The following is a 23,844-nucleotide window of genomic DNA, read 5'->3' as shown; positions in this document are numbered from 1 at the left end:
AATACAGCCAGTTTTCTTTATATCAGTATTGGTAAAATACCGGACCAATGTATCGGTGCACCTCTACTCAGTACATTAATTTCTTTACCATCCCTGCAGGGTGTTCTTTCTTCAGTGGACAGGTAAAAACAGTAATGGCATGAGAAATGACAAGTCTGACCAGTTCACCTTGTCAGACTGTTTTCATGCATGGTAGATGTAGTTGCCCATGGAGGAAATAGAGGTGTTCAGAGTATCTAAACACATTCTCCTATCAATGCCCTCAATAGAAATTTTTAATAGCTTATAGGTTCTTCAAGCTCAAAAGGCCTTCTCTTTAGCCTTAGAAACTAAGCAAAATAGAAATAGACGTCACCAATGAAGCAGATCAGCAACATCATCGTGTGTCACGGCACAGGTGATCTGCCTCAAAGAGTGAAACACACATCACCCCTGCTCCCACCCCCCATGGTCTGGGACAAGGGGCGATATGATCTCCCTGCTTTCCCCAGTCAGCTAGACCTGTGGCACAGGTCTGGTTGAGCCAAAACGCACAACAGATAAAAGACATTCGTCTCATTAAAGTGGCAGAATCTATTAACACCTTTTTGTTGTCCCACTGATTTTCCTTTCGTGTGATGCAACAAAGGGCATAGATGTCTCTTTGCTCAGCATTTGTGCTGTGAGAGGTCAGGCGATGTCTCTTTCCACCTAACAGTGTTGCCCTGCCCTACTTCCTCTTCTTTTGCTTTTGAAGCAGGTCTCTTTTCACACTTCAGAATAATACTACTGGGAAAAGTCAGTGTAACAAATAGGTTTCTAGATTTCATTTAGAAACTAAGCAAGTAGATCTCAGCATCTTGATTCCCCTACAGTATTGATTTTACCTTTGGCATTTTGTAGATCTGATGTGTTAGACTTGGATATTTCTTCGTCCTTTTAATTCACTGAACATTCTTGTTCCAATAGATCAGAATCCAGTCCCCTGAACAGAGAAAGATTTCCAAGAGGACTAGTAAGGCTTAGCTCCAAAAAAGAATGTTTTGGGTCCCTTCAGTTACAGAGAGACTTAATCGCACTATAACAGATGTGGCAAAATAAAGGATTTCTCTCTGAAACACAGGAAGGGAACTCCTCTGTGTTTTCTTTCCACTTTTGACTAAGAACAAACTTTAGTTTTATACGCCTCCTGGTTCTGATTAGCTTGTGGATAATTAATTCTCAGTAAAGTAGAAGGAAGCTGAGAATGTATTTGATTCGTAGGCAGTCTTAAATCAACCTGTAATATGAGTCACTTTGCAGTTGTCTTTAAGTCAAGTCAAAAATGTCACTTTGGAGGGCTGAGATACATTTACAGGGTATGTACTGTGTTCATGCTCAACTCCATTTTCTGGCTATCTTAAGAGCGTCTGGTAGACAAATTATTGGTCTTGATATACCTTCTAATTACAAGTCAGATTTCAAAAAATGACTCAATCAGCTAGTAAACATATATTGTTGCACTTACCTCTTTATTACTGCCTTCTTGTGAACAGATGTTTGATCATATCTTACCTATTCAAATCTGCTGTCTTCTTGGCTATAAGGCATCATCATCACAAGAAAAAATTTAAGTATTTCTAACAAATGCAGAAGCTGAGCTGCTAAGTTTTGAATTATCCTTCCCCCTACCCCCTTGAAGACTTAATTTCTTGAAAAAGCTATTGTTATTAACTCATCAAGCCTTGTCTTGGAAGTCACATTTTTCACCGCACAAAACTGAGTTTCCTATTAAGGATCTGGGGTTAAAGGTAAGCCAATTTATTGCCAGATTTGAAGAAAGAAAAGTAAGTTTGGGTGGAAGAGGGTTAATAAATCTTTTGAAAGCAAAATATGGGTGATTATACACATCCACTTCCTGCATTTATGAGAAGCAAGTGTTTGGAATCCAAGGGCAGGGGTTTTTTTTAAATAAAAACGGAATGAAAAGGTTCAGTTCACTTGCATAATTTAAGACCAGTATTTTCTAGGCAAGGATCCCCAAAGTCTATTTAAACACCTAAGCATAGAAATTTTAAGACTTCAAAAGGTATACATGCAACTCTCAGTGTTTATCATACTTGAAACTTTTTAAAATCTGGCCACTGCTAGTTAAATGTTTGAACTATGGACTTAGGATCCAGGCAGAGCTGACCTGAGCAGGGTGCAGGGCCCAGGGCAAATCAGGCCACGTAGGGCCCCGCCCCTGCTCCAGTCTGGTCCCAGGACTCGCCTTCCCCCCCCTCCCCCAGCCAATGGCCCTGGATCCAGGTACCCGCTTCTGAAAAACTGGCCTGAAATAATTATTGCTAAATATAATTCTATTTCATTATTACAAACATTTGAAACAATATTATCATTTATTTAGTTGCATCATAAACATCAAGTGAAAATTAATGTAAGATAATTTCAAATTAGGTAAATGTGAAATGGTCAGATTTTTTAATGTTAGTAGAGCCACTGGCAAAAAATTTCTGAATGATTGTTCTTCAGAGTGAACTTTACATAGAATGATTATTAAACAGGACAAGCCTTAACACTATGGAAATATGTTGTGAGAGAGCCTGCAGTGGTGTCAATGTCCCACTGTACGCAGTTTTAGGCATTGAAATAAGGGAGTTTTAAACATTTCTTATTTTGCTTTTGAATGTTGTTTAAAAATCACTTACAAACATACACTTGCATTACATTTCCAGAGAAAATCTCTAACAGAAAGCCTGGTCAATCCTTGCTGTTGATCTTTGAAAGACCATGGATTTGGGTTCAGAGAAGGGAGAGAGTAGGCTAAGGCTATTAATGCACATACCAGAAGGGGCATTTACACAGCATCAAACATAATAAAGTTCTCTTTGTAAAGCCATAGTGAGGGGAGAGGTTATTAATAAAGCAGAGCTAAACTTCAAAGCCTGGATTAGTGGAGAAATAAAATTAGTATTTCATAGAGTGGAGAGAATATTAGAACTGCATTTGTGATCTTAAAAGCAGTTGGAGCTCTCAGTAAGACTTTACAGGTGGTTGATCCATTGGATAAAAATAAATAACTTTTTTAATAAAATCTGTTGTACAGTCTGGATCCAGTCCTGTCAAGGGCAAGGGTCATTTATCAACTTGCAGAATTAATGCCCCCTCTAGGGCAGTAGTTCTTAACCTTTTTAGACTTGAGGCACCCTTCAGATACTCCTGGCTCCTAGTTTTCACTCTTTTCCATAATCAAAAATAAATAAATAAATAAAATAATAGGGCATCTTTTCTATTGCAGAGAACTCAGATCACAAATCAAAAAGTTTTTAACACTATGGATTCCTATTTAATATCTCAGGGTTTATTTTGTGAATTGTGTGCACACCTAACAGCACTAATGTAATGTGGCCCCCTTCAGCACCCAAATAACAGGTTTATTAAACAGACAACATGCTACAAAGACCCATAAAGTTATTAGTTTCACACACACATACACACGCAGAAACACAAGCACTTACAGTGGCAGCAGGAGAAAAACCTAGTGGAAGGGTTGGTGTCTAGGTTGGGAAGAGAAGCAGAGTCCAAGTCCTTGGTTGAAGAGGGGGTCAGGGTGATAGCTACCTATCCAGGCTGGAAAGGGGTCCTTGTCCAGTAGGTGTTGTCTAGAGGAGGGTCGCTGGCAGGGCCTCTGGGTGGATAGGTGGTGTGGCATGTTGCTGGTCCAGATGGAGAGGGCATCCAAAGGAGTTGGTCTTCACTACCCCTTTATGGGGCAGACTACCTCTGATTTTCTATGGGGTGGGCCTGTCCAGGCAAGGTCAGTCCTGTTCCAGGTGTGCTTACTGAGCATATGCAGCCTTAGCACAATGGTGGGATGCCTCATCTTTTGCTTCTTGAATGCTGAGGGTGGTTCCAAGGGGTGGGTCATTGGTCTAGGTATTGGTGTTGATGGTTTGGTCATTCAGAGGGAGCTATTTTTAGACCTACTGCCATTGTCTCTCAAGCACCCTCATTCATCCCCATTCATTCAGGAATCAAGTTACATAGGAGGGGTAGGTGTGAGTCATAGGTTACACAACCAGGCATGGGGTAAGATGTAGGCTTGACATTACAAGATGGAAACTTGACATGACTTTTATGCTAACTTACATATGTAGGCCTAAAATAGTAATTGCATAATATAAAAGTAGTAAAATAAAAAAAAAATCAATACAAACATAATAATCATGACTTATAAAACAGTGGATATCTGTATCAAAATAGCAGGGCACTTATTTACAGAGAAGGGAGAGAAAAATAAAACTTACTGCCTAAAGTAAAATGTTAAAGCTTATCCTACATCATAGCTTACTTATACTTATCTACAGGGAATAGAGAGGGAGAGAAAAAGTCAAAAAGGGTTGGGGAAGTGGAGGGAATGAATCTTCAAATAAATAAAAAAAAAAAAGGGAAAAACTGGGGGTTTTGCTACACAGGCAGAGCCCTGGGCTGGAAGATGCATTATAAATTGCATCACCCAAGAGCAGCTCTAGAAACCACTCTGACTAGCAAGGACCTTTGAATCACAGTGCTATTCCCATTTTTTCTTTGGTCTCAGTGGGTAGGAGTTGGCTAGTACTAGCTTCTGCCCCATTTGAATAGTAAATAACAGCTACTTGCAAGAGCTCAGCTACACTGGCCAGTGAGGGTACCTGGACTAGTAAAGCAAAGGTGGCTTCTCATTGCATTCCTACTTGGGGTTGAGAAGAATGAGGTGTACCTAAGGCCAGACCTAAGAGAAATGAACTTTCTCTTGTTCTTTTGCCTAGGTGCCTGGTTCAAGTGGAAGGAAATCCAGCCCTTTCTATTTAAGCCATAGAAAAATGGAATAACCATGCAAAAGTATGTAAAAATAAGATGAGCTACATAAATTGTTTAATTAACAACTCACAAGATTTCCCTTGAGTGTTTGTACATCAATAGTACCCAAGTTCTGAAATGGCATGGGAGGAACTAAGTTATACAGGAACATGGAATTGACCTTACTGGATCAGACAAGCCAGTATCATCCCGCTGGCAGTGAAGGATGCTTGTTGCTTCACATGAAAATGATCTTACATGCATTCACTCTTCTTAACTCTGATAAGGTACATAATATTCATAGGGAGGATTTGATTCCTGAATGCTGTGTCAACTGGCTTATACCCTGGAGCACAAGCTTAGGTAATTCTTACCATATTTAGCATGTATAGTGACAGGTATCCTTATTGGACATTTAATCTTTCAGATTTCAATCCCCTCATCCATCTTTCATATAAGCTGTAACCTCTAAGATACAGAGTGAATTCCAGAATGTCCTGCACGATATGTGAAGAAGCATTTCCTTTAATTTTCTTCTGAAGTTTGTCTTTTGAAGATGTATTTTTTGTTTAACTTGAACACTTAAAGTATGAATTCTTTTCCTGTGTGGCTGTTTTTAATAGACACCATACCTTTTTTAGAGCGGAATTTTTTTTTCTGGAACATGATTTAAAAAATGAAATTGGACCACATTATTGAACAGAAATAGCCACAGCAGAATAGATTGTTAGTTCATCTAGCTTAGCATCGTGCTTCTAACACTGAACAAGCCAGATACTTTCACAGAGGAAAGTGAAAAATTGGCACAAACATCTCTTGTTTGAGGAACTGTAATAACAGTCATCAGTGTTTTAAAATCACTCTACTGGGCAGAAGCCATTAAACGACTAGTTTTTATAGATGTGTAGATCCTGTGCCAGGCAATCTTACATGTTAATACTCTCAATTAAACAGTAGTTCTAATGCAGTCTAAGGTGAAAAGCAAGTGTCAGATAAAAAGAAAATTGCTTACAGTTTAACTACGTTTTATAAAGAATGATGGGCAGTAGATAAATTTGAGCTTGGAATTGAGGTAGTTAGCTGTGTTGGTCTGCAGACAGGAAGAAGGCAGGGCAGGATAGCACATTAGAGACTAATGGGTTTAGAGAGGCATGAGCTTTCGCAGGCAACAGCATACTCATCAGATTCCAGGAATGGACTGGCAAAAAGAAATGTCTGTATAGAAGGGAAACATGTAAGGGGAGAGGAGGCTGCTAGGAGAGGTTATAAGGAAGTCCCTCAGTTGAGAAGTGGCACTGCTAACAATTAGCAGGACACATAAGTATGCTGCTAGTCCAGTCCAGTCCAGTCCAGTGATGATTTCTTGTTCTGCAATTTCATATTCCAGTTGATTTTTAGAGGGTTTTGTTCATTTGTTTCAGGACAGCTACTGTCAGAGTATCTAGGGACGTTAAAGTGTTCTGCCACAAGTTTTTATGCATTTCTGGAACTGATGTTGACTCTTTGTTCATTCATCCTTTTGTGTAGGAATTGTTCTATCTGGGCAATAGAGATAGCAGAGGGGCACTGTAATCGGGTAAGGGCATTTATGACATTGGTGGAAGAGCAAGGGAAAGAACTGTGAATGTTATTATATGTACTGCTCGGTTCAGTGATGATATCCGGGTCAATGAGGGGCAAACTGGCATCTAGGCCTGTGGCATGGTGTGAAGTGGAGTGAGGTGATCTGTTGCTAGATTGTGGGGATGGAGAGGGGCTGCCTTTAAGCCAGGATGGACTTGTTGCCCAAGGCTAGCTTGCAATATCATCGTTTTACAGCAGAGGTTGGAAGTCATTAATGTGCATTTCAGCTGGGGACTGTAAGTGGTAGCCAGGGGGGATGTTGCCCTTGTCACAGGGTTGCTATTGTAACATGTTGGACTGGGGCCTGACCTTGTCTTTAATTGGAGTTGATACAGTTTGTGGGGGGGTCTACTGTAAGTGTAGAAATCCCTGAAATGTGCATCCCAGTGCTTGCAAGTGATGTGTGAGGTGCATAGGACTATTTTAAGGGTAGAGAGGAGGAATTAAAGGTGGAAAGATACTGACCTTAGAAAAAGTGAACATAGATTTAAAAGAGAATGGAATGAAAAAATTAAATCATGAGGAAAGAGATACTCAAATAAGGATCAGCTACTATTGGTCTCCCTGAATCTTTTGTTTTGCTACTGTGTCTAATTTGATTGTCAGGATTTACTTAAGAAAATCATTTCAGATGAATAATTTGAATCCTCATCTGTTTTTTGGATAACAAATCCAATTCAAATGTGTTTGTTTACAATTTCATCTAGAATGATCTATGCAAGTATACAATTTAAATGCTGTTTAGTTCAATATATAGCTTGTTATGACTGCATATTTGTATGGCTCAATGGACAGTAATTAGTACATATAGACAGGCTTACATTATTACAGAGATTATTTTTACCCAGACAGGGTCAGTCCTATGCTTTATTCCAGCTTTGCTGAGTTTTCTCTATCTTCTTGATTCAAAAGACATTGAGATCAACAAGACATTTCAGTGAAAAGAAGCCTTATTTCAGGTTCCAAGTTATTTTGGTTTCTAGCATATTATTTTTAACATCTTAGGGCTCCTGTGCACTTGTGGGGAGCTTTATCCAACACGCTAGAACTCCAGTGCGTTGGAGCAGACTTGATTAATCAAACCTGCTGGAGCATGGAAATTGATGCGCTCCTGCAGCCTCATGTGGCCCTTGTATCCGCGTTGCTGCGTGTCTCTGCTTACAAAATAGTGGCAGTGTGCTTTGAAATACTACATGTCTGATGAGCTGTAGTTCAGAGTGCCCCACTGCCATTTTTTCAACACGGAGACGCGCAACGATGTGACGTGTGGGCACTTCTAATTAGCGTGGCTCCCTAATTAAAGCGCCTGGTGCCGCACGGGGAACACATGTAAAAATGCCTCAGTAGCTAGAAGAAAAATGTCTTTTGATGCATACAGTTCTTTTAATCCTGTCTCCCTAACATCTAACAGTCTCTGATAGTAGTGCCTTACATTACTTTTAGTGTCTTTCCTCAGACAATCTCAAAACACTGTAGCAGATATTATTAGTTAAAAGTCTATACATCTCTGCCAAGTAGAGAAGTATTATCTACAATGTACAGTTGGCAAACTCAGCACACACAGATGACGTAAAGACCAAAGTATTCGGTAATTTTGAATGGTCTAAGTTGAATCTACAGAGGTCTTATTCTTTTCCGAGGTGCTCTCATTAATGGAAACAAAACTTTCAGTGCTTGCTGCTGTGGAAACCAGGCCCTGTATAATTCAAGCTCAGAACTCAGCTTTATAAACCCTCTTTTGTTTCCATTATTTTAAAGAATTAAGGATTTTGCCTTACTTATTCTTATATTTCACAATGTTTCCTTTCGAGGGTTAAAGGAAGTGTTTATACTGTGACACTAGTTTCTTATGTTCAGGTATAGTTGTGTAAATATAAATAGCTGTGTAACTATTAAATGCTTTTCTTTTTGTACAAGTTTATATAGTGAGGTTGTACAAATTGTATTCGGTTCTAATGATCGCAAGTGGCACTGTTCATCTGGAATTTATACCTAGAAAATAATATTCACGTGATAAATGTGTCCAGCAGTATTCTTGGTGGGGTGCCTTGCTCCTTCAGGCTTGCTCAAGACATGCTGCATTAACTATGTGTAAACATACAAACACAAGAAGTCACCACACTGTGGATAACGACTGCACAAAAACTGTCCTAGTCTCACTCCCTCCTGTCTCTACTGCTCTCACAATAGTTACCAGTCTTTGGCATCTCAGAATAGTTAAGCTACATCTGTAGATGATGGTAGAACTCTTCTCTGTAAAAGTAATTATTGAAACAAAATCCAAGGACTAGAGGAATAGTCCACAAGTGGTACTCAACCTTCTGTTCCTGCAGGCCAGATGAGTGGTATAGAGTTAGCCCTCAAGCCAGATCCAGCACAGGGTCAGTGTGCAGAGTTAGTCCATGGGTGCAATCCAGCAAACTGGCCCAGCCCCATTCATTGGATTTGGCTGTCAAATGACTCCACGCAGAAGACAATGTCACCCAGTCTGCAGAGCTCCCTGCAGGTCCTGTAAACCAGCAGTGGGGAAGCCAAGGCAATTAATGCTGTTGTCATTCCCCTGCTGCCAGATTTCTGGACCTGTGATCAGAGGTTGGACACCACTGGTCCACAATACTTCTAACCCATTGTTTCTGTCCTTTTGCTGTAACTGTTTCATATGCTGATTTTATAAAGTTTCATAATATATAATTTCTTGCAGATTGTTAAGCTGGCTATTTATGGAATGCTCCCTAAGAATTTACACAGAAGAATCATGATGCAAAGGTTGCACCTCTTTCCAGAAGATGTAAGTCAAGAGCCGTGCTCATTTATTTTTTGTTTCCCCATGCTTCAGGAAAGTGTAGATTTAAGTAAGACAAAGCTTTTCTTTTTAAAAAAAAAGGCAAGTAAAAAGCATCTTGTGTGTTTTGTAGTCGCACAGTCCAAATCTGTTTTTTCCCTTTTGGTTTCATTTTGGGTCAGTTGGGAGCTTGTTTATATATAGTTATTTACAACCAGAAATCAAAATAAGATTTTGTATAAACAGACCTTGGTTCCATGAACTGATTTTTCAAAATTTAAGATAGCAACACTGGAAATGCTCTGTCGTTCACAGGATAATGTTTGAAAACTGTGGACCAAACCTGGCACCGTTTGTTAAATCTCTGAAGCCTAAGTAAACCCTACAAAAACTAGGAAGAATTTTTGCTGTTGCGATTTTAAACTTCTTTAAGAGGGACGGAACTCACTAAATTCCTTCTGGGAGTTTAACCGCATTTCCTGCTAAATAAAAGGTTGCCTGACTGCTCATCCAATTCATATGTTTAAAAGAATCACTTCTTCGATCCATACTCATAGTACTGTGTAGAGCCAGTACACCACAGCTTTACACTAGGGATTTATTAAAGCTGCATATCAGCAACAAATTAAATGTGTGTAACCAGAGAGGAAAGAAGTGAAAATTGATCAGAAAAGCATTGTTTATAGATACATTAATGTAAACAGTGTTAGAGTTATGGCGTAGCCATCCTGGTGCAGGAATTGCAAGGGAGGTGATATTTTTGATTGGACCAACTGCATCATTGGGATAAGATTAGACCAGCTTTCAAATACAAAGCATTCTTCTTGAGGTCTGACCTAAAGAAGAATTCTTTGGATCCAGAAGTTTGTCTGACTTTTTCCCAGCTGTGCAGTTGGTCCAGTAAAAGGTATCATCCAAAAAACTCCATGCCTTAATGTATAGTCATTTCTCTTCACAAAAATGAAGATGCCCATTAGAAATGTATGACAACAAGATTTTCTGTATTGTTTTATAAGGAATCTTAGATCAAGTAATGAACCAAAATGTTAGGAGTATCCAAACTGTGGTTTCTGGGGGAAAAGCCATGGCCTGTTTATACCTGGACTTGTACCAATGTTAAAATCCAAATGAGCATATAGTTCTTCTTACCAATCAACCGTGAAGCGTGTCATAGAATAATTAATTACCAATGCCCAGGCTCTTACTGGATAGGCATATACATGATTCTCTTGAGATAAAACATTTAAAAATAAAATGGGCAGTGAAAAGAATTTACAGTGTTTTTTAATGTAAGTACTTTGTACAGCAAACATGCAGAAAAAGTATTTGTTTGATTGCTAGTGTGCGTATTTGTTAGCTGGAGAAAGAGGTCCTCTTCCTTATTTTTACAAGACTGGTAGACCAATGCACAGCAACATAACTCTGCCAATAATTGTATTAACCTCTGCAGGGCTTGTTTCTTGGACAAGGCTTATTTTTGGAATTTCTGTGAGTATCATTTATAATATAGAATGCTAAACGGTTAAGTTCTCATTGCCTTCATCCTTACACCACATAAGGGCAGTTACCCATGTATGAAATAGCTTTGCTGTTTATTTCTAGGTTTGATCTCTAGGAAGTGTGTAATAGGTCTCTCTTTTTTGAACTCCCTCAGGCTTCTTATCTCCCAAGGCCAGGCTGTCAGTTTGTAGAACGTGGTGCAAGAATTCGACTGTCTAGAGAACTATTGTTGATTGTGGGTGGTAGAAATGCAATTCTAGCTGGTGCTGTGGTTGTGTTTTGGGGCCTTTTTCAGCATTAGGTTTTTCAGTCATTTGTCTGTTTTTAATATGAATCTGCATTAAAATATGATAAGATTAGTGTGTTGCTACGTAACAGACTGAACACAGCTCTTCAGGATGCATTATTCCTTGGGCTGAATGATATCTTATGTCTTTTCAGTTGTGGCTCAACTAGTGCTACTAACATTATTTTGTGGTAACAGTAATGCTTATATAGTGGGTTGGTTCATTTAACACTGTGTCATAACTGTTGGCACAATATTCAGAAAAGCTTACCTAACAAAGTAAATATTTATTAGGATTTCCTCTTTAGAATTGCAGGGCTGCAGGGAAAATTTATTGTTTAAAAATTAGACAAGCAAGAATCAATTAATATCTTCCATTTAAGGTTATTCCAGAAGACATACAGAAGAATCTTTTAGAGGAGCTTCCTCAGCCACGGAAAATCCCCAGGAGGTTAGATGAATATACACAAGAGGAAATTGATGCCTTCCCAAGGGTCTGGACTCCGTAAGTGATTTAAAAACCTTTAAAAAAGCATTTTATAGATGTGCTGATGAGTGCTGGTAGATGTATGTAATTTATCGGCCTATAAAATATACATATCAGCCTATAATATATATAATATAACACCTTAATAGATACACACAACACTGTAATATAACACCTTAAGTATATATATACACACACACACACACACACACACTTACTAAGTGTGTGTGTGTATATGTGTGTGTGTATGTATATGTATAAATATATATGTATACATATATGCTTAGTAAGTGTGTGTGTATATATGTGAGACTTCAAGAACTTAGATGCCAGCTGTGAGGTATGGGCTGCAGTGTAGGGGAGGTTTGGAGCTGCAGATAGCACCCCCTGGCATAGGGATGCAAAAATGGGCAGCCTCCCACCTAAATAACACCATAAATTTGTATCCTCGAGGCATGGCAGGAGAGAGAGGCGGGCGGTTAGGCCCTAATTTTCTTTTTGAGACACAAATGTCTGCAGTAGAAAATCAAACGAGTTATAAAACTCTCTCTCATTCCTCTCCCCCCTCCTCGCCAGCTTTCTATTTAAAATAAACGGGACTAAAAATTGTGTTTGCCTATATTTATCAAAGTATGTAGTGGATGCTTACTTTAAAGGGGTTCTCTATGAGTATGGATTTGCTTTGTGTTGCATACAGTGGTTGGCCACAGCAAATAGTTTTCACTGTTCATTACTGTGTGGGTTGATATTTATACATAGGATTTCTGTTTAGATATTGTGTGAAAGCAGTTTAAATCACTAAATGACTTGTCTATGGCACAAATCTTTGGGAGGGAACTTTATCGTTTGATAAATTATTTTTCTTTTCAGTACAGAAGTTATCCCTGCCCCCGTCCTGAAAGCTGCAGTGATATTTGTAGTGTCCTGGCATGTCTTAGTATGAGAAGGAAAATAGTAATTCACGTAATTCATGCCCACATGGATGAGGAGCATGGGGTAGTGGCCAGAAGGCCGGACGAGTTTAGGAATCCTTTCTGCCATGTCCTGCATACAGGCCCCTGGGAGACAGCAGACCTCATGGGCCAGAAGGTCAGGGTGCAGATCTCTCCCTCTGTCCCTCTTGGGAGGAAATCGTTCACCATAACCACCCTGTGTCTCTTCTTAGGGATGGCAGCTAGCTGCCTCCCTTCATCCAGAGTTGGTGTTTCTGCTGATGTCTCTGCTGGGGGTGTGAGAGGTGCAGACCTATTGCTCAGTTACAAGGGAGGAGTGACCCTGGTACTGCGTGTCTTGAGACCTGAGACAACCGTCTTCCAAGCATCTCCCCAGTGGGGCTCCTAGTCAAGTCTTCCTGTTGTCCATCTTCACATAGCTGGGCATCCATCCTTTTCTCTCTTCATTCTTCTTGAGAAGATCCTGATAATAGTAGTCATCAGTCTCCTACTGATGAGCTGTGATGGCATGAAGCCTGCCTACCTGGGCCTGGAGGTCAGTCACCTGGCACTCCAGGGACTTCACTAAGGAGCATACTCCACAGGTGGGGTGACCTTACTTCCATTCCTGGTTGCTGGCAGCCATGCCAGGCAGCCCCTGCAGCCTGTAACCATGGGCTTCAACTAGGTGGAGGCCAGAACCATGGGTTCTGTCTGGGTGGAGGCCTCAGTGGCACAAGGGTGGGGAGCTCCAGCTGGGGCTGAGGCAGAGAGCTACGAGGTATAACGCATTCCCACCATTGTGCTACTACCCACGAACTGGCCAGCGAACTGCCTACAAACTGCTTACCCTGTTTGCAGTCCCAGGTGACTGGTTCCCTGGTTGCCTGGGGAGTCTCCTTTTACAGCCTTCTGGACCTGGGCTGACTCAGCAGACTTGCTAGGGCTTCTGTCAGGCCCAGGCAGCAATCATTTAACAATCACTCAGCAGCATACTGTCCTAAAATAATGACACATGCTCTATGGGTCCTCAGCAACTACAGCTATAAAATTGTTCAGCATTAATTTGTGCTCTACAAATAGATGTTGGGTGCTTCTTCTACATGTGCACTTTACTGCATAGTTGACTAATTAGCTCTACAGTAAAGTGTCACTGTCTACACATGCACCCACATTAGGGTGCAGTAAATTAATTCACTCTGCCATAAACTAACAAGGAGTAATTTATGCCGCCACAACGCATGTTTAGATAGTGACTCGTGCTGGCTGGGGCACAAGGGTGCTACAGTGCAGGGGCTGCCTGCCAGCTAGCCCCGCACTGTGGCACCCTCATGCCGCCACCAACCCCTCCACTGCTTGATGCTGCTGCCAAGAGCCCAGGGCTGACACCCCCAGGCTTCCTGCCAGGCTGGAGCTGCTCCCCCTGGCTCAAATTGCTGCAATCCCAGGTGCATGTGTAAACGCTGTACCTGGGAGCAGCTGTGTCCAGTGCAAACTGCACCAGAGTTTATTGCATTGGGCTAAGTGCACGTGCAGATGCACCCATTGATTGCAAGTACCAAAATATTAATGAGTCGAAACAGTTGTATGCATGCATGCATGCACATGTATATCTGATGCATAGGTAGTTTCTAGAAGAGAGCTTAAAGAATGATGTCATTTTGAATTCAGTTCACACTTTAAATTGGTCCATTTCCATATTGATCATACATGTTCTTCTGTCATGCTTCTAGTAAAGTTTGTGACTTAAGTGGTAACATTGGAATTTTGAGTGAAAATAGGATTGATGGTTTGATTACACTGTGGAATGCAATGCAGACATGGTATGAAGCTCCATATCAATGGAAATATCACCAGCTTTCATGAATTATTAATTATAATAGTTCACATTTTTGTTATGGGAGTATCTGAAGTCCCAGTCAATATCAAGCTGCGTTAGACACTGAATTGATGTGTGAGAAAAGATGGTCCCCACCTTAAAGGGCTTACAGTTGCATTTAAGAAGAAATGCAGCAAGCAAGCAATGGGAGGGCAGGGGAAAGCTATTGTATATTTATAGGCTGTCCCTTTGATCAACTCTATGGTTCCACATAATTTCAAAGCACAGCAGGCTTGTTGATTAGTATATAAATAAAATATTCCCTGTCCCAGCAACCCTACAGCACCTTTAATTAGCCAGCGTGGAATTTCTGAGATAAGGGATTGCTGGTATTTTCTTGTATCACTGTGAAGAATATTAAAAAACTGATACAGAGAGGTGGCAGCGTTAATCCAGTCTACACAGAGTGACCTGGTCAGACTGGAGAAATGGTCTGTAATCAATTAGATGAGGTTCAACAAGGATGAGTGGAAAGTCCTGCACTTGGGACGGAATTTGCATGCACAAATACACACTGGAGAGTGAGAAATGTTCAGTGCTTTGCAAGATCAAACAATGCTTGTGATTTTAAAATTAGGATTGTTTGGTTAACAGTAGATTTTAATATTTGGGCAATTACAGACCTATTTAAGAATATGTGACACTTTGTATGCTTTTAATTTCAAGTTAGTAGTAAAAGAAACCATTGTGTTATGGACATCAGAAAATGCCCTTTCAAACAAAGCAAGTAATTGAATGTAAAGGAAAGTGGGGAGGCTACACACTTCAAAATAGAAAGTTAAAGATTATGTGGAAATACAATAGTTTGGATTACTGAACAGAAGGGAACATTCTGCATTAGAAAAGTGTTCCTTAAATTGCTCCTCAGAGAAAAGGAAAAGCAAACAATTCCAAATATTTATTTTATTTAAAAGAAAGTAAAAGGATGTCACATTTTTAACCTGAATTTAAGGATGAAAAGATCATTTTAACTTATTCAAAATAGCATTTGCCAACTCAAAAATGTAGCACATACTTTCTGTGTTACAAGTTATGTACTGGTAGAGGTACTCATTCTACATGTATGGCACAGAACATTTGACAATGTATGAAACTTGTCCAAAAGATAATATAATAATTATATCGTTATTTAAAAATAACTATTAGCACAGTGGCAGAAAGGGATCTCGATGTCACAGTTGACTCCAAGAAGAATATGAGCCGTCAATGTGACAAAGTAATCGGTAAAGCTAACCGCACTCGATCGTGGATTAACAGGTACATCATAAACAGGTCCAGGGAGTCGCATTCTTATGATTTCAGAGGAAAAATAAATAAATCAAGGGTATGAAGTTGTCCAGACTGAGTAGATTATGAGATTGGTAATAAGGTATTGAAACCTCTGTCTTTTCAGGTTTATCTTGTTTCTGTCATGGACATATATCTGTTAAATAGCTGTGTTAAAATGGAAGCTCATTCAGGATAGTTTGTGTCGAATTCCTAGGTGCAAGGCCTTTCTTAAGCATCAAACGCATTCATCTGTGAGTGCGTAAGTTAGTAGGCCAAAAGGTTGAACTTGAATCTCCTAGATACTTAGTGCTGAAGAATCAGGCTCCTGTGGTTCTCTTTCATGACGCCCTTCACTGGGCCCCCCAAGGGGCCACTCACGAGGAGCAGGGCTGGTTGGGAGAGGCCCAGGGAAGCAGGCCCATCAGGCTTGCCTACTTCCACTCTGGGCGATCCTTCAGGTGCCTCCTGCAGCCCACTCTACAGTGATGGTCCTTGCGCCTAACACTAAGCCAGCTCTAGCCACTAGCCCCTCACCGGAGACTGGCCTCTTCCTGCCCCCCTTTCTGGGGCCACTCTACCCCCTCACTGGGAATAGCTCTATGCCTCTTCCTGGGGTTTGGGGTCTTACACCCCCAGGGACTCGGGTGCCTTTCCCTCAGCATGCCTGGGCCCACTGACTGTTCTGTAACCACTCCAGTGGGTAGTGGAGCTGGGGTTATAAGGTGCCCATACCTGCCTTTCCCTGGGGTGGCAACTGGCCTGGCATTTTGGGGTAGCTGCCCCACCACAGGCAGCCCCACCAGGCCATCTTTCCCCAGCAGGGTGCAGTTTCCAGCCATACCCAGGACCAGGAGCCCCCTACCATCCTCATAGCTCCTTCGCTGGCCTCCAGGGTGTTCCTGAGCAGCTGCCCAGCCGGGTGTTGTTCTGCGCTGAGAGCCTGCTCTAAAATGGAGTCTGCTCTGCTCTCTCCTCCAATCACATGGCACTCGCAGGGTCGTGTAACTGCCTCATCCGGCTAGTCTGCACCTGCTGGCTGCCCTGCTGCCACTCGAAGCCCTTGAAGTGACAGGCACCAAAGGCGCCCTGTCACAGTACTAGCTTAAAGTTGGTGGGCTGAGTCTTTATTAAGGGAAAAACACATTTTGCAGTGTAAAGAGAAAAAGGTGGTTTTATAGTTCAAGGCACTTTTGAGGTTCAGGATGCCTTGGCTGAGCCACACATTTCCTATGTGAACCAAGTCACTCAAGGTAAAATTTTAAAGGTGGTCTGAGTCCCTTTGAAAGCCCAGTGACTTGGGCTTTTAAGTAATTTAATCAATTTTGAAGATGTGATTGGTCCTTAATTTGTGTGGGAGTTCAGATTACAGCCTTTGACCAGCCCCAAGAAGCTCCTGCCTTTACTATATAGAGTTGTTGCCCCGGTCTTCATCCTGGAGATGTAGTCAGTCTTTCATACACCCTGCACCTGACTGTTGAGTAAGTTGAAGGTGAGATGGACCTTGAACTTGGTACAGTGTTCTGTGGGGAAAGCAGAGGACAGTTTTGATACTTTCAGTCACCTGTGCTGCTGGGGGGATTTCACTGTGAAATCCCTTTTCCTTGCGAGTTCTTTCTTGCTTACTGAGTGTGAACGTGTTCATCTGCCAGGTATACAACAAAGCCCCTCTGTTTGAGTAGGCATCTGTAAAGAGCCGTGGTTCCTGAAGCAGGATTTTGGTTTGGAGAAAGATGTGCTCACATTCTGAATCTGGACTAATTAGTATAAGATGTTGGGAGGAGCATATCAAGGCATGAGAGCGCTCCTGCTGTGATGGAACTTGGTTTATAGTCCCTGCCTATTGTGTGGGACGCTTGTTTGAAAAGCGCTCAAGTCTTAGGGTGGTGTCTGTTAGTGTTGGCTTTGAGTAGAGAGAAACATGGTATATCAATACTATCACTTGGTAATAGAATTGCTTTGAAAAAGATGTACATAACAGTGGAACTTCCCAACAACCTTTACAAAGAGAACAATGTAGTTTTGCATATTTCTTCAGAACTTAAGGCTACAATATGAGAAAACAAGCATAAATCAGGCATGAGCTAAATTGCTTAGCCTGGACTTATGGGGAGATCTTGTTCTTGCATTCCACAAAACTTCCAAAAGCTTTAGGACCTTGTTTTTGAATAGGCACCTTATTGAAACATATGTTAACTATAACTGCTGCTCCAAAATATATGAAAACATAGACTTATGCATATATTCCAGTTTGGTCTGGGTCTGTTCCGAAGACTTTCCTTTAAGGAAATAAAGCAAGAATCTGATTCCTAGGAAAATGCTCTCAGTTTGCTACCCATTGACATATTGAGTGCCCTGTTCTCCAGTCAGCTTAATGGAAACACTCCAAGGACCTCTTTGTAGGTCAGACAGTCCTCCTCTGTCTGGAGAAGTCTTTCAAACACTTTTGAAACTGTAAAACTTTACGTGTTATAAACTCTGAAGTTTGATTTTAAAAAAAGCAAACACCTTTCTGGTGTTTGCTTTTGAGTAATTCGCTGATCTCCAGCCTCAGTCTGTACATCCTGCTTTGAGGCTGAGATTTCTGGGGCTATTCTACAGTTGTAATTAGTTTCCAACAAACCAGCACTAAGGAGGCAGAGTCCAGATACAGCAATGCCTATCCATTTTGGTGTCACACAGGTACTACTGACTGGTGTGGCTATCCATGCAGTTGCTAAAAGTTGGGTCTATGTAGGGCCTCAGTCCTTTAAAAACAGAAATTCCTAAGTCTGCAGGTCTGGATTAATCTTGGAGAAAGAAAGGAGGAGAGCACCATGTCTCTCTCTTCCCTTCACTGCTTCAGTGTGTAATAACTAGCCTGAAAATGTGCACAGAAAACAAAGGAACAGATTTTTCAGAACTTTTCCTTTTGTTCCATCTTGTTTTTTTAGGAAGGCAGCAACTTTGTTCTTTGCTCTGGGAGCAGATTTAAACTACAACTCTTAGGATGGCAGAAGCTAGAATGTGATAGCACCTTGGAGACTAATAGGTTCAGAGAACAGTGAGGTTTCATAGGTGGTAATCTACTTTTTCGGATGGTAAGAATGTTTATTCCAACCATCTGCTGGAGTAGATTGCTGGCTCAACCAGTTATTCTCTAAGATAGTGATTCTCAACCAGGGTACTGTAGCACCGTGGGGTGCTGCAAGATCTTTTTTAAGAGTCCTAAACAATATTAGCACTATTAAGTCTGGAAACACCTACACGTGATTCACAAGATAAACCTAGAGATTTCAAATAGGAATCCGAAGCGTCAAAAATTTTCTGTCCAGAGAGTTCTTTGCAACAAAAGAATTGCTCTGTTAGCTTTTACTTATTTTTTGACTACAGAAAAATGAGAGCTGATATTTTTCGAGGGATTCACTGAGCCTAAAAAAGGTTTACTTTGAGGGATTCACTGAGCCTAACTTCTGCATGACTTCAGGCCAATTACCTCGCAACTCTTTGAATGGCATTTTTTCTGAAAACTAAAAATGAAAGGTATGAAACAGATGAATGGTATTAAAAATAGGTATATATTGTGGTATTCATCTAATTATAATATAGAATGAAAAGCTAAATTGAAACTACAGTTTTGTTTAGATAAGGCATAGTGAATTAAGAAAAATATGGCAGCCACAAATCTAAATTTTATTTCTGTTAATGAAGTTCTTGCGCTACTTGCCCAGGTAACAGTAAAACTGGATCTGTTTGTTCCTTTGGATTTATAAATATCCACTTAGACTTGAATATTCATTTTTGAATGGGTAATTACTAATGATATCTTGCAAAAAGACAACATTTCATCTTCCTTCCTTCCAAAACGCAACTTAATTCTGTATATATTTTACTATAAACAAAAACAAAATCGGGTCCTTTCAGTGCCACAAAAAAGTAAAGCAAATCGTTTACAATAAATAATACGTTAAAGATAAATAATGAAATGTCACTGTGCATATAATATGCTTTGATCGACCTATAATAATGCTGTGTTCCTATCACTGATTTCACAGATATGCAAAAGAGCATTCAGATATATTTTTACTGCTTAACATTATTTGAAACAAGGACTGACTAGATAATGGAGTGTTGTAATTTGTTCAAGTTGCTGTTATCTATTGTCTTCAGTTAGATAGATTTACAATTTTTCTTAATAGACAATTGTGAACCAGTGACTAATTTTTCTAGAATTCAGTTCTTTTCAGGCAGAAATGTGTTTCTGTCTGAACTCATAACAGGGCTGGAACATCTTTGAACTTCCTCATATCGTTTTGGTCAGTGTGCAACTAACTCATCTACTTGCTTGTTCCAAGTATCGTGCTTTCCTCTCAATTTAGATTGAAGAGCATTAACATGTTTTAAAAATGGTTTTCTTCCATGCTGCTGTTTTCTCATCAAGAAGTCTTTTTATTTTTATATTCTAATCAAACCAACCATGATGTTTCCAGACTGTTGAACTCAGCGTGTTCAAAAGAGCTCATAACAGTTCCAGTGAGCTTCACTGTCTCCAGAAGTTGTATTCGCTGCCTTTCTACTGCTTCAAACTGTTTATATTTAGCCGCTTCAAAGGCTTTGCGCCTTGAGGCCTTGTAAGTGGTTTGACTCCTGGGCAAAAACACTAGTCATATGTTTTCCGTATGTACCATTTAAAACAAAGTGTGCTGACACTCAAGATGGGCGCAGTGGTTAGACCACAAGCTAAATTTGAACCTGTTGTCCACTCTTGTTGCCAAAAGAGCCAACAGCATACTGGGCTGTATTAACAGGACTGTCTCTTGCAAATCACAAGTGATTCTGCTCCATTCAGCACTGATGAGGTCTCACCTGGAGTGTTGCTTTCAGTTTTGAGTCCCACACATCAAGGAAAATTTGAACAGATGGAAGAGAGCACAGCAGACAGCAAGAAACATTAGTGGCGGGCTGCAACGCAAGATTTATGAGGAAAAGATGGAAGAACTAGGGTTAGTCTGGAGAAGATTCAAGGGGGTTTAATAGGTCTTCAAAAACCTCAAGGGTGATTACAGAGAGGATGGAGAGACTTCCTTATTTGCTCACATACAACATGTATCTTGCATCCCAGTTTTGTATTAAATGGAAACGCTGCTTTTCTGCCTGGGATAGACACCCCCTGCTTTGATTCCTTCTCCATGGTGCAGCAACTGTGGTATTACTGTTCGGGCTACCGAGAGGATCATCGTTCTCCACCCCACAGGTGTTAACAGCTGCTTTTCCTTTTAATGCCGTGATGTTCCATTAATCAAGATAACATTTCTTATCGCAAATTTGATGTCTGCTAGCTGTTCCTGGTCTCTCCTCCTATTTCTTAGCCTAAGCAGGAAAAGGAAGGTGAGTCAGCTGAACATTAGGCTTTGCTTGTGCTCTATCTATGCAGTTCTAACTCTGGCAAAATCTTTTTCTTCTTAATTCTGCTTTGTGAAAACAAGATGCATGTTATAGTCTGTGTTATGTTTTATGTAAGAAAATACAGTATTCTGTGTGGCCATAAGTGACAAGACTAGGAGCAGTGGCTTCAAGCTGCAACAGGACATTTTGTTGGAGATTGGGATGAACTTTCTGACGATATATTGAAACAAGCTACATAGAGGCTCTGGAATCGCCATGCCTGGAAATTTTCAAGAGCAGATTAGACAGACACTTGGCTGGAATTGTTTAGTTAGGGATGATGCTGCCTTGAGCAGGGGGCTGGACTAAATGACCTCATGAGGTCTCTTCCAGCCTTATTTTCCTATGATCCTGTGATCATTTATATAAGCAAGCTATACTTAAACTTTATGCGGCGTAGTAGTTCAGGGAAAAGGGGCTGTTTCCTTAAATATGAAATGCTAGATTCTGCTGCATTCCCCTGCAGTGCTGCTTCTGTAATCACTGACCTCTCCAGTGCTCTTCCTGTAGCACTTGTGCTGCTATGGAGATATTAAGTATTATATTGAAATGGCTAGCAATTTGGACCAGTAATTTTTTTTTAAAATTCATTGCATCAGTCTCAAATTTTGCCAGGTTGGATTCTTGCTGTCAAGTGCCAAGGACATCTGTATTTTGCATATTACCATAGGTCTGCAGAATAGTTGTAATTATTCTACCTGAAATTCTGCAGAACGGATCACATACAGATCTTGAAGCAGTCTTTCATATGGAATGGTTATTAACTTTTATGGGATTTTTAATACGTCTGGAATTTTTTTTCTCGTTCATAAAGAGCAAAACTGAATTTTACCATATAAACACCCTTTTCAACTTTTCTGTTTGTATGATTACATTCACCTTTGAGTCACCTTATTGATGTACTTCATGAATAGGTTAGCTTCAAGGCACTGACCTTTTACAGTGCTGACATCAACTGCAATCCCATCTGAACAGTCATACTTGTCTTCAGTAAAATTAAAATGAGTGTTTGGAATCTTTTGTGTGTATCTGGGACATTTTCCTCATTGGGAAGGAGAAATGATTGCCTGCAGGTGATGAGAAAAATGCATTTGAACACTTCAAAGCTTCCAAACCAGGTGTGCTTTGCTGACTCAGGAGCAGGCATTGACAGGTAACTTCTTAAGGAGCATTGCCAGTCTTCGTATTTCCCTTTTAATGGAGACGACTTTAAAAGTAATGTTGAGGAAGACTGAGAGCTCAAGGCGATATTTTGGGAGTCAGTGTTCTGGGAAAATCATAGCCAATTGAGTTAAATTTGATTTTTGTATCAACGATTTGGAAAACAAAGGTCTGTATAAGGGGTATCGAAATTACTGATACCATTTTGAATTGAGGTTAAGTATTTAGGGAAAAAATCTTTCTTTTTTGGAGCTTGGAGAGGGAATTGCATGGATGTTCTTGAAAACAAGCGTTTATTCCAAGTGTTTAGTGGGAAAAGATTGGCAGTCATCATTTAAGTAGTCATGGGAGGGAGGGATAAGAAAGTATGCATCACAGATTATGTGCGATTAATTCTGCTGCATTTTGTTCAGAGGTATGAGTGTAATGCTACCCTTAAATATGTAATTTTTTGAAAAGTTATTGTTGAACGACAAACAAGGGAGAAACTACTAGTGTCAGAAGGAATGGTGGCTGTTTAACATAAAAGCAGAAAGCAGTAACAATACGCTGTTTTTACAGAATATGTAATCTTAATATATTAATTTTATAGAAAGCTTTAATCTCAGCACTTCCATAACCTTACCAAATGCTTACCAAATTCTTCAGGTGAATCTGATATCTTTTATTAGACCAACTTAAATAGTTGGAAAAAAGAACTTTGTCTGCCTATGTCCTTAGACCAACGCGGCTACAACCTATACCCCTATACATTTATCTTGCACTCCATTGCATTTTTGTTTGACAAGTAATTACATGTTGAAATACTTCTATAAATGTTGCACTAGAAGAAAGTGCCTGCTTAAAACAAGCTAGAGAGAGTGGTATGTGAAGCATTTGCACACCTACAGGAGCCCAATTAGAGTCTTCTCATAGTTTATTAACATACCTGAACAGGCAACTCCAGTCTCAGAAGAGACAGACTACTACTGATTAAACAGTTTTGTGTCTCAGCAGGAATGACCTTGCTAATTCCTCTAGTCTCCTTAACTACTGAGTGTGCCTATATTCAACTGGAGTTAGCTCATTATTCATGAAAGCTGTATATAACACAAGTTTTGTTTGCTCTTTAAACCCTTTAGACTGCTACTGTTTTACATTTAATTCTTTTCTGCAAGTGTTTTATAGATATGGTCACTTTTTAAGCTTATTTGTGGGGATGGTTTTTATGTTTTTACACAATTAGTATGCGGATTTTGTTGAATGTACAAGCTTGCTGGAATTTAAACAGTAGATAAGACCAGAATATCTGGATGAATGTGAACACAACACAAAAAGTTTGGAAATTATAATGATGCCATGAGCTAAATGTAATCGACAAGGTTATGGAAGAATAATATCAGTAGATGGTGGATGCATCTACACATGCATTAACGTGCTGTAGCTAATGTGCATTAGATCTAGTACCTCCATTGTGAAGTACTAGAAAAGTGCACATTAGTCTGTCCTAATGTACATTAATTAAACAGCACCCTTTACACTTAATGCACATTAAGTAAAAAGCACAGATTTTTAAGTGACGCTATGCATTAAAATAGGCTAATGCGCATTAAGACTCAGTACAGACAGTTAAAAACCCTGAGGCTGAATCGATTCAGTCTTTGACAGTTACTCTAAACTACAGATATTAAACTGAGAAACAACTGGACAGATTTCATAGACATCAGG

At 40.1% G+C, this 23,844-nt stretch overlaps 1 protein-coding gene across 1 annotated transcript in view; it reads left to right on the top strand.

The window, feature by feature from the left end:
• Positions 1–23,844, top strand: part of MRPL13 (mitochondrial ribosomal protein L13) — a 58,335-nt gene that overhangs the window by 27,805 nt on the left and 6,686 nt on the right. Inside the window, exons 5-6 of the mRNA XM_090040572.1 lie at positions 9,122–9,208; positions 11,372–11,493. Of these exons, the coding sequence (XP_089896698.1) occupies positions 9,122–9,208; positions 11,372–11,493 (209 nt within the window). The remainder of the gene's footprint in view (positions 1–9,121; positions 9,209–11,371; positions 11,494–23,844) is intronic.

The sequence above is a fragment of the Crocodylus siamensis genome, chromosome 3, assembly GCF_052110815.1.
Source record: "Crocodylus siamensis isolate JL-2025a chromosome 3, ASM5211081v1, whole genome shotgun sequence".
Lineage (NCBI taxonomy): Eukaryota > Metazoa > Chordata > Crocodylia > Crocodylidae > Crocodylus > Crocodylus siamensis.
The sequence above is the reverse complement of the archived record's forward strand: the minus strand, read 5'-3'. Positions and strand labels throughout refer to the sequence as shown.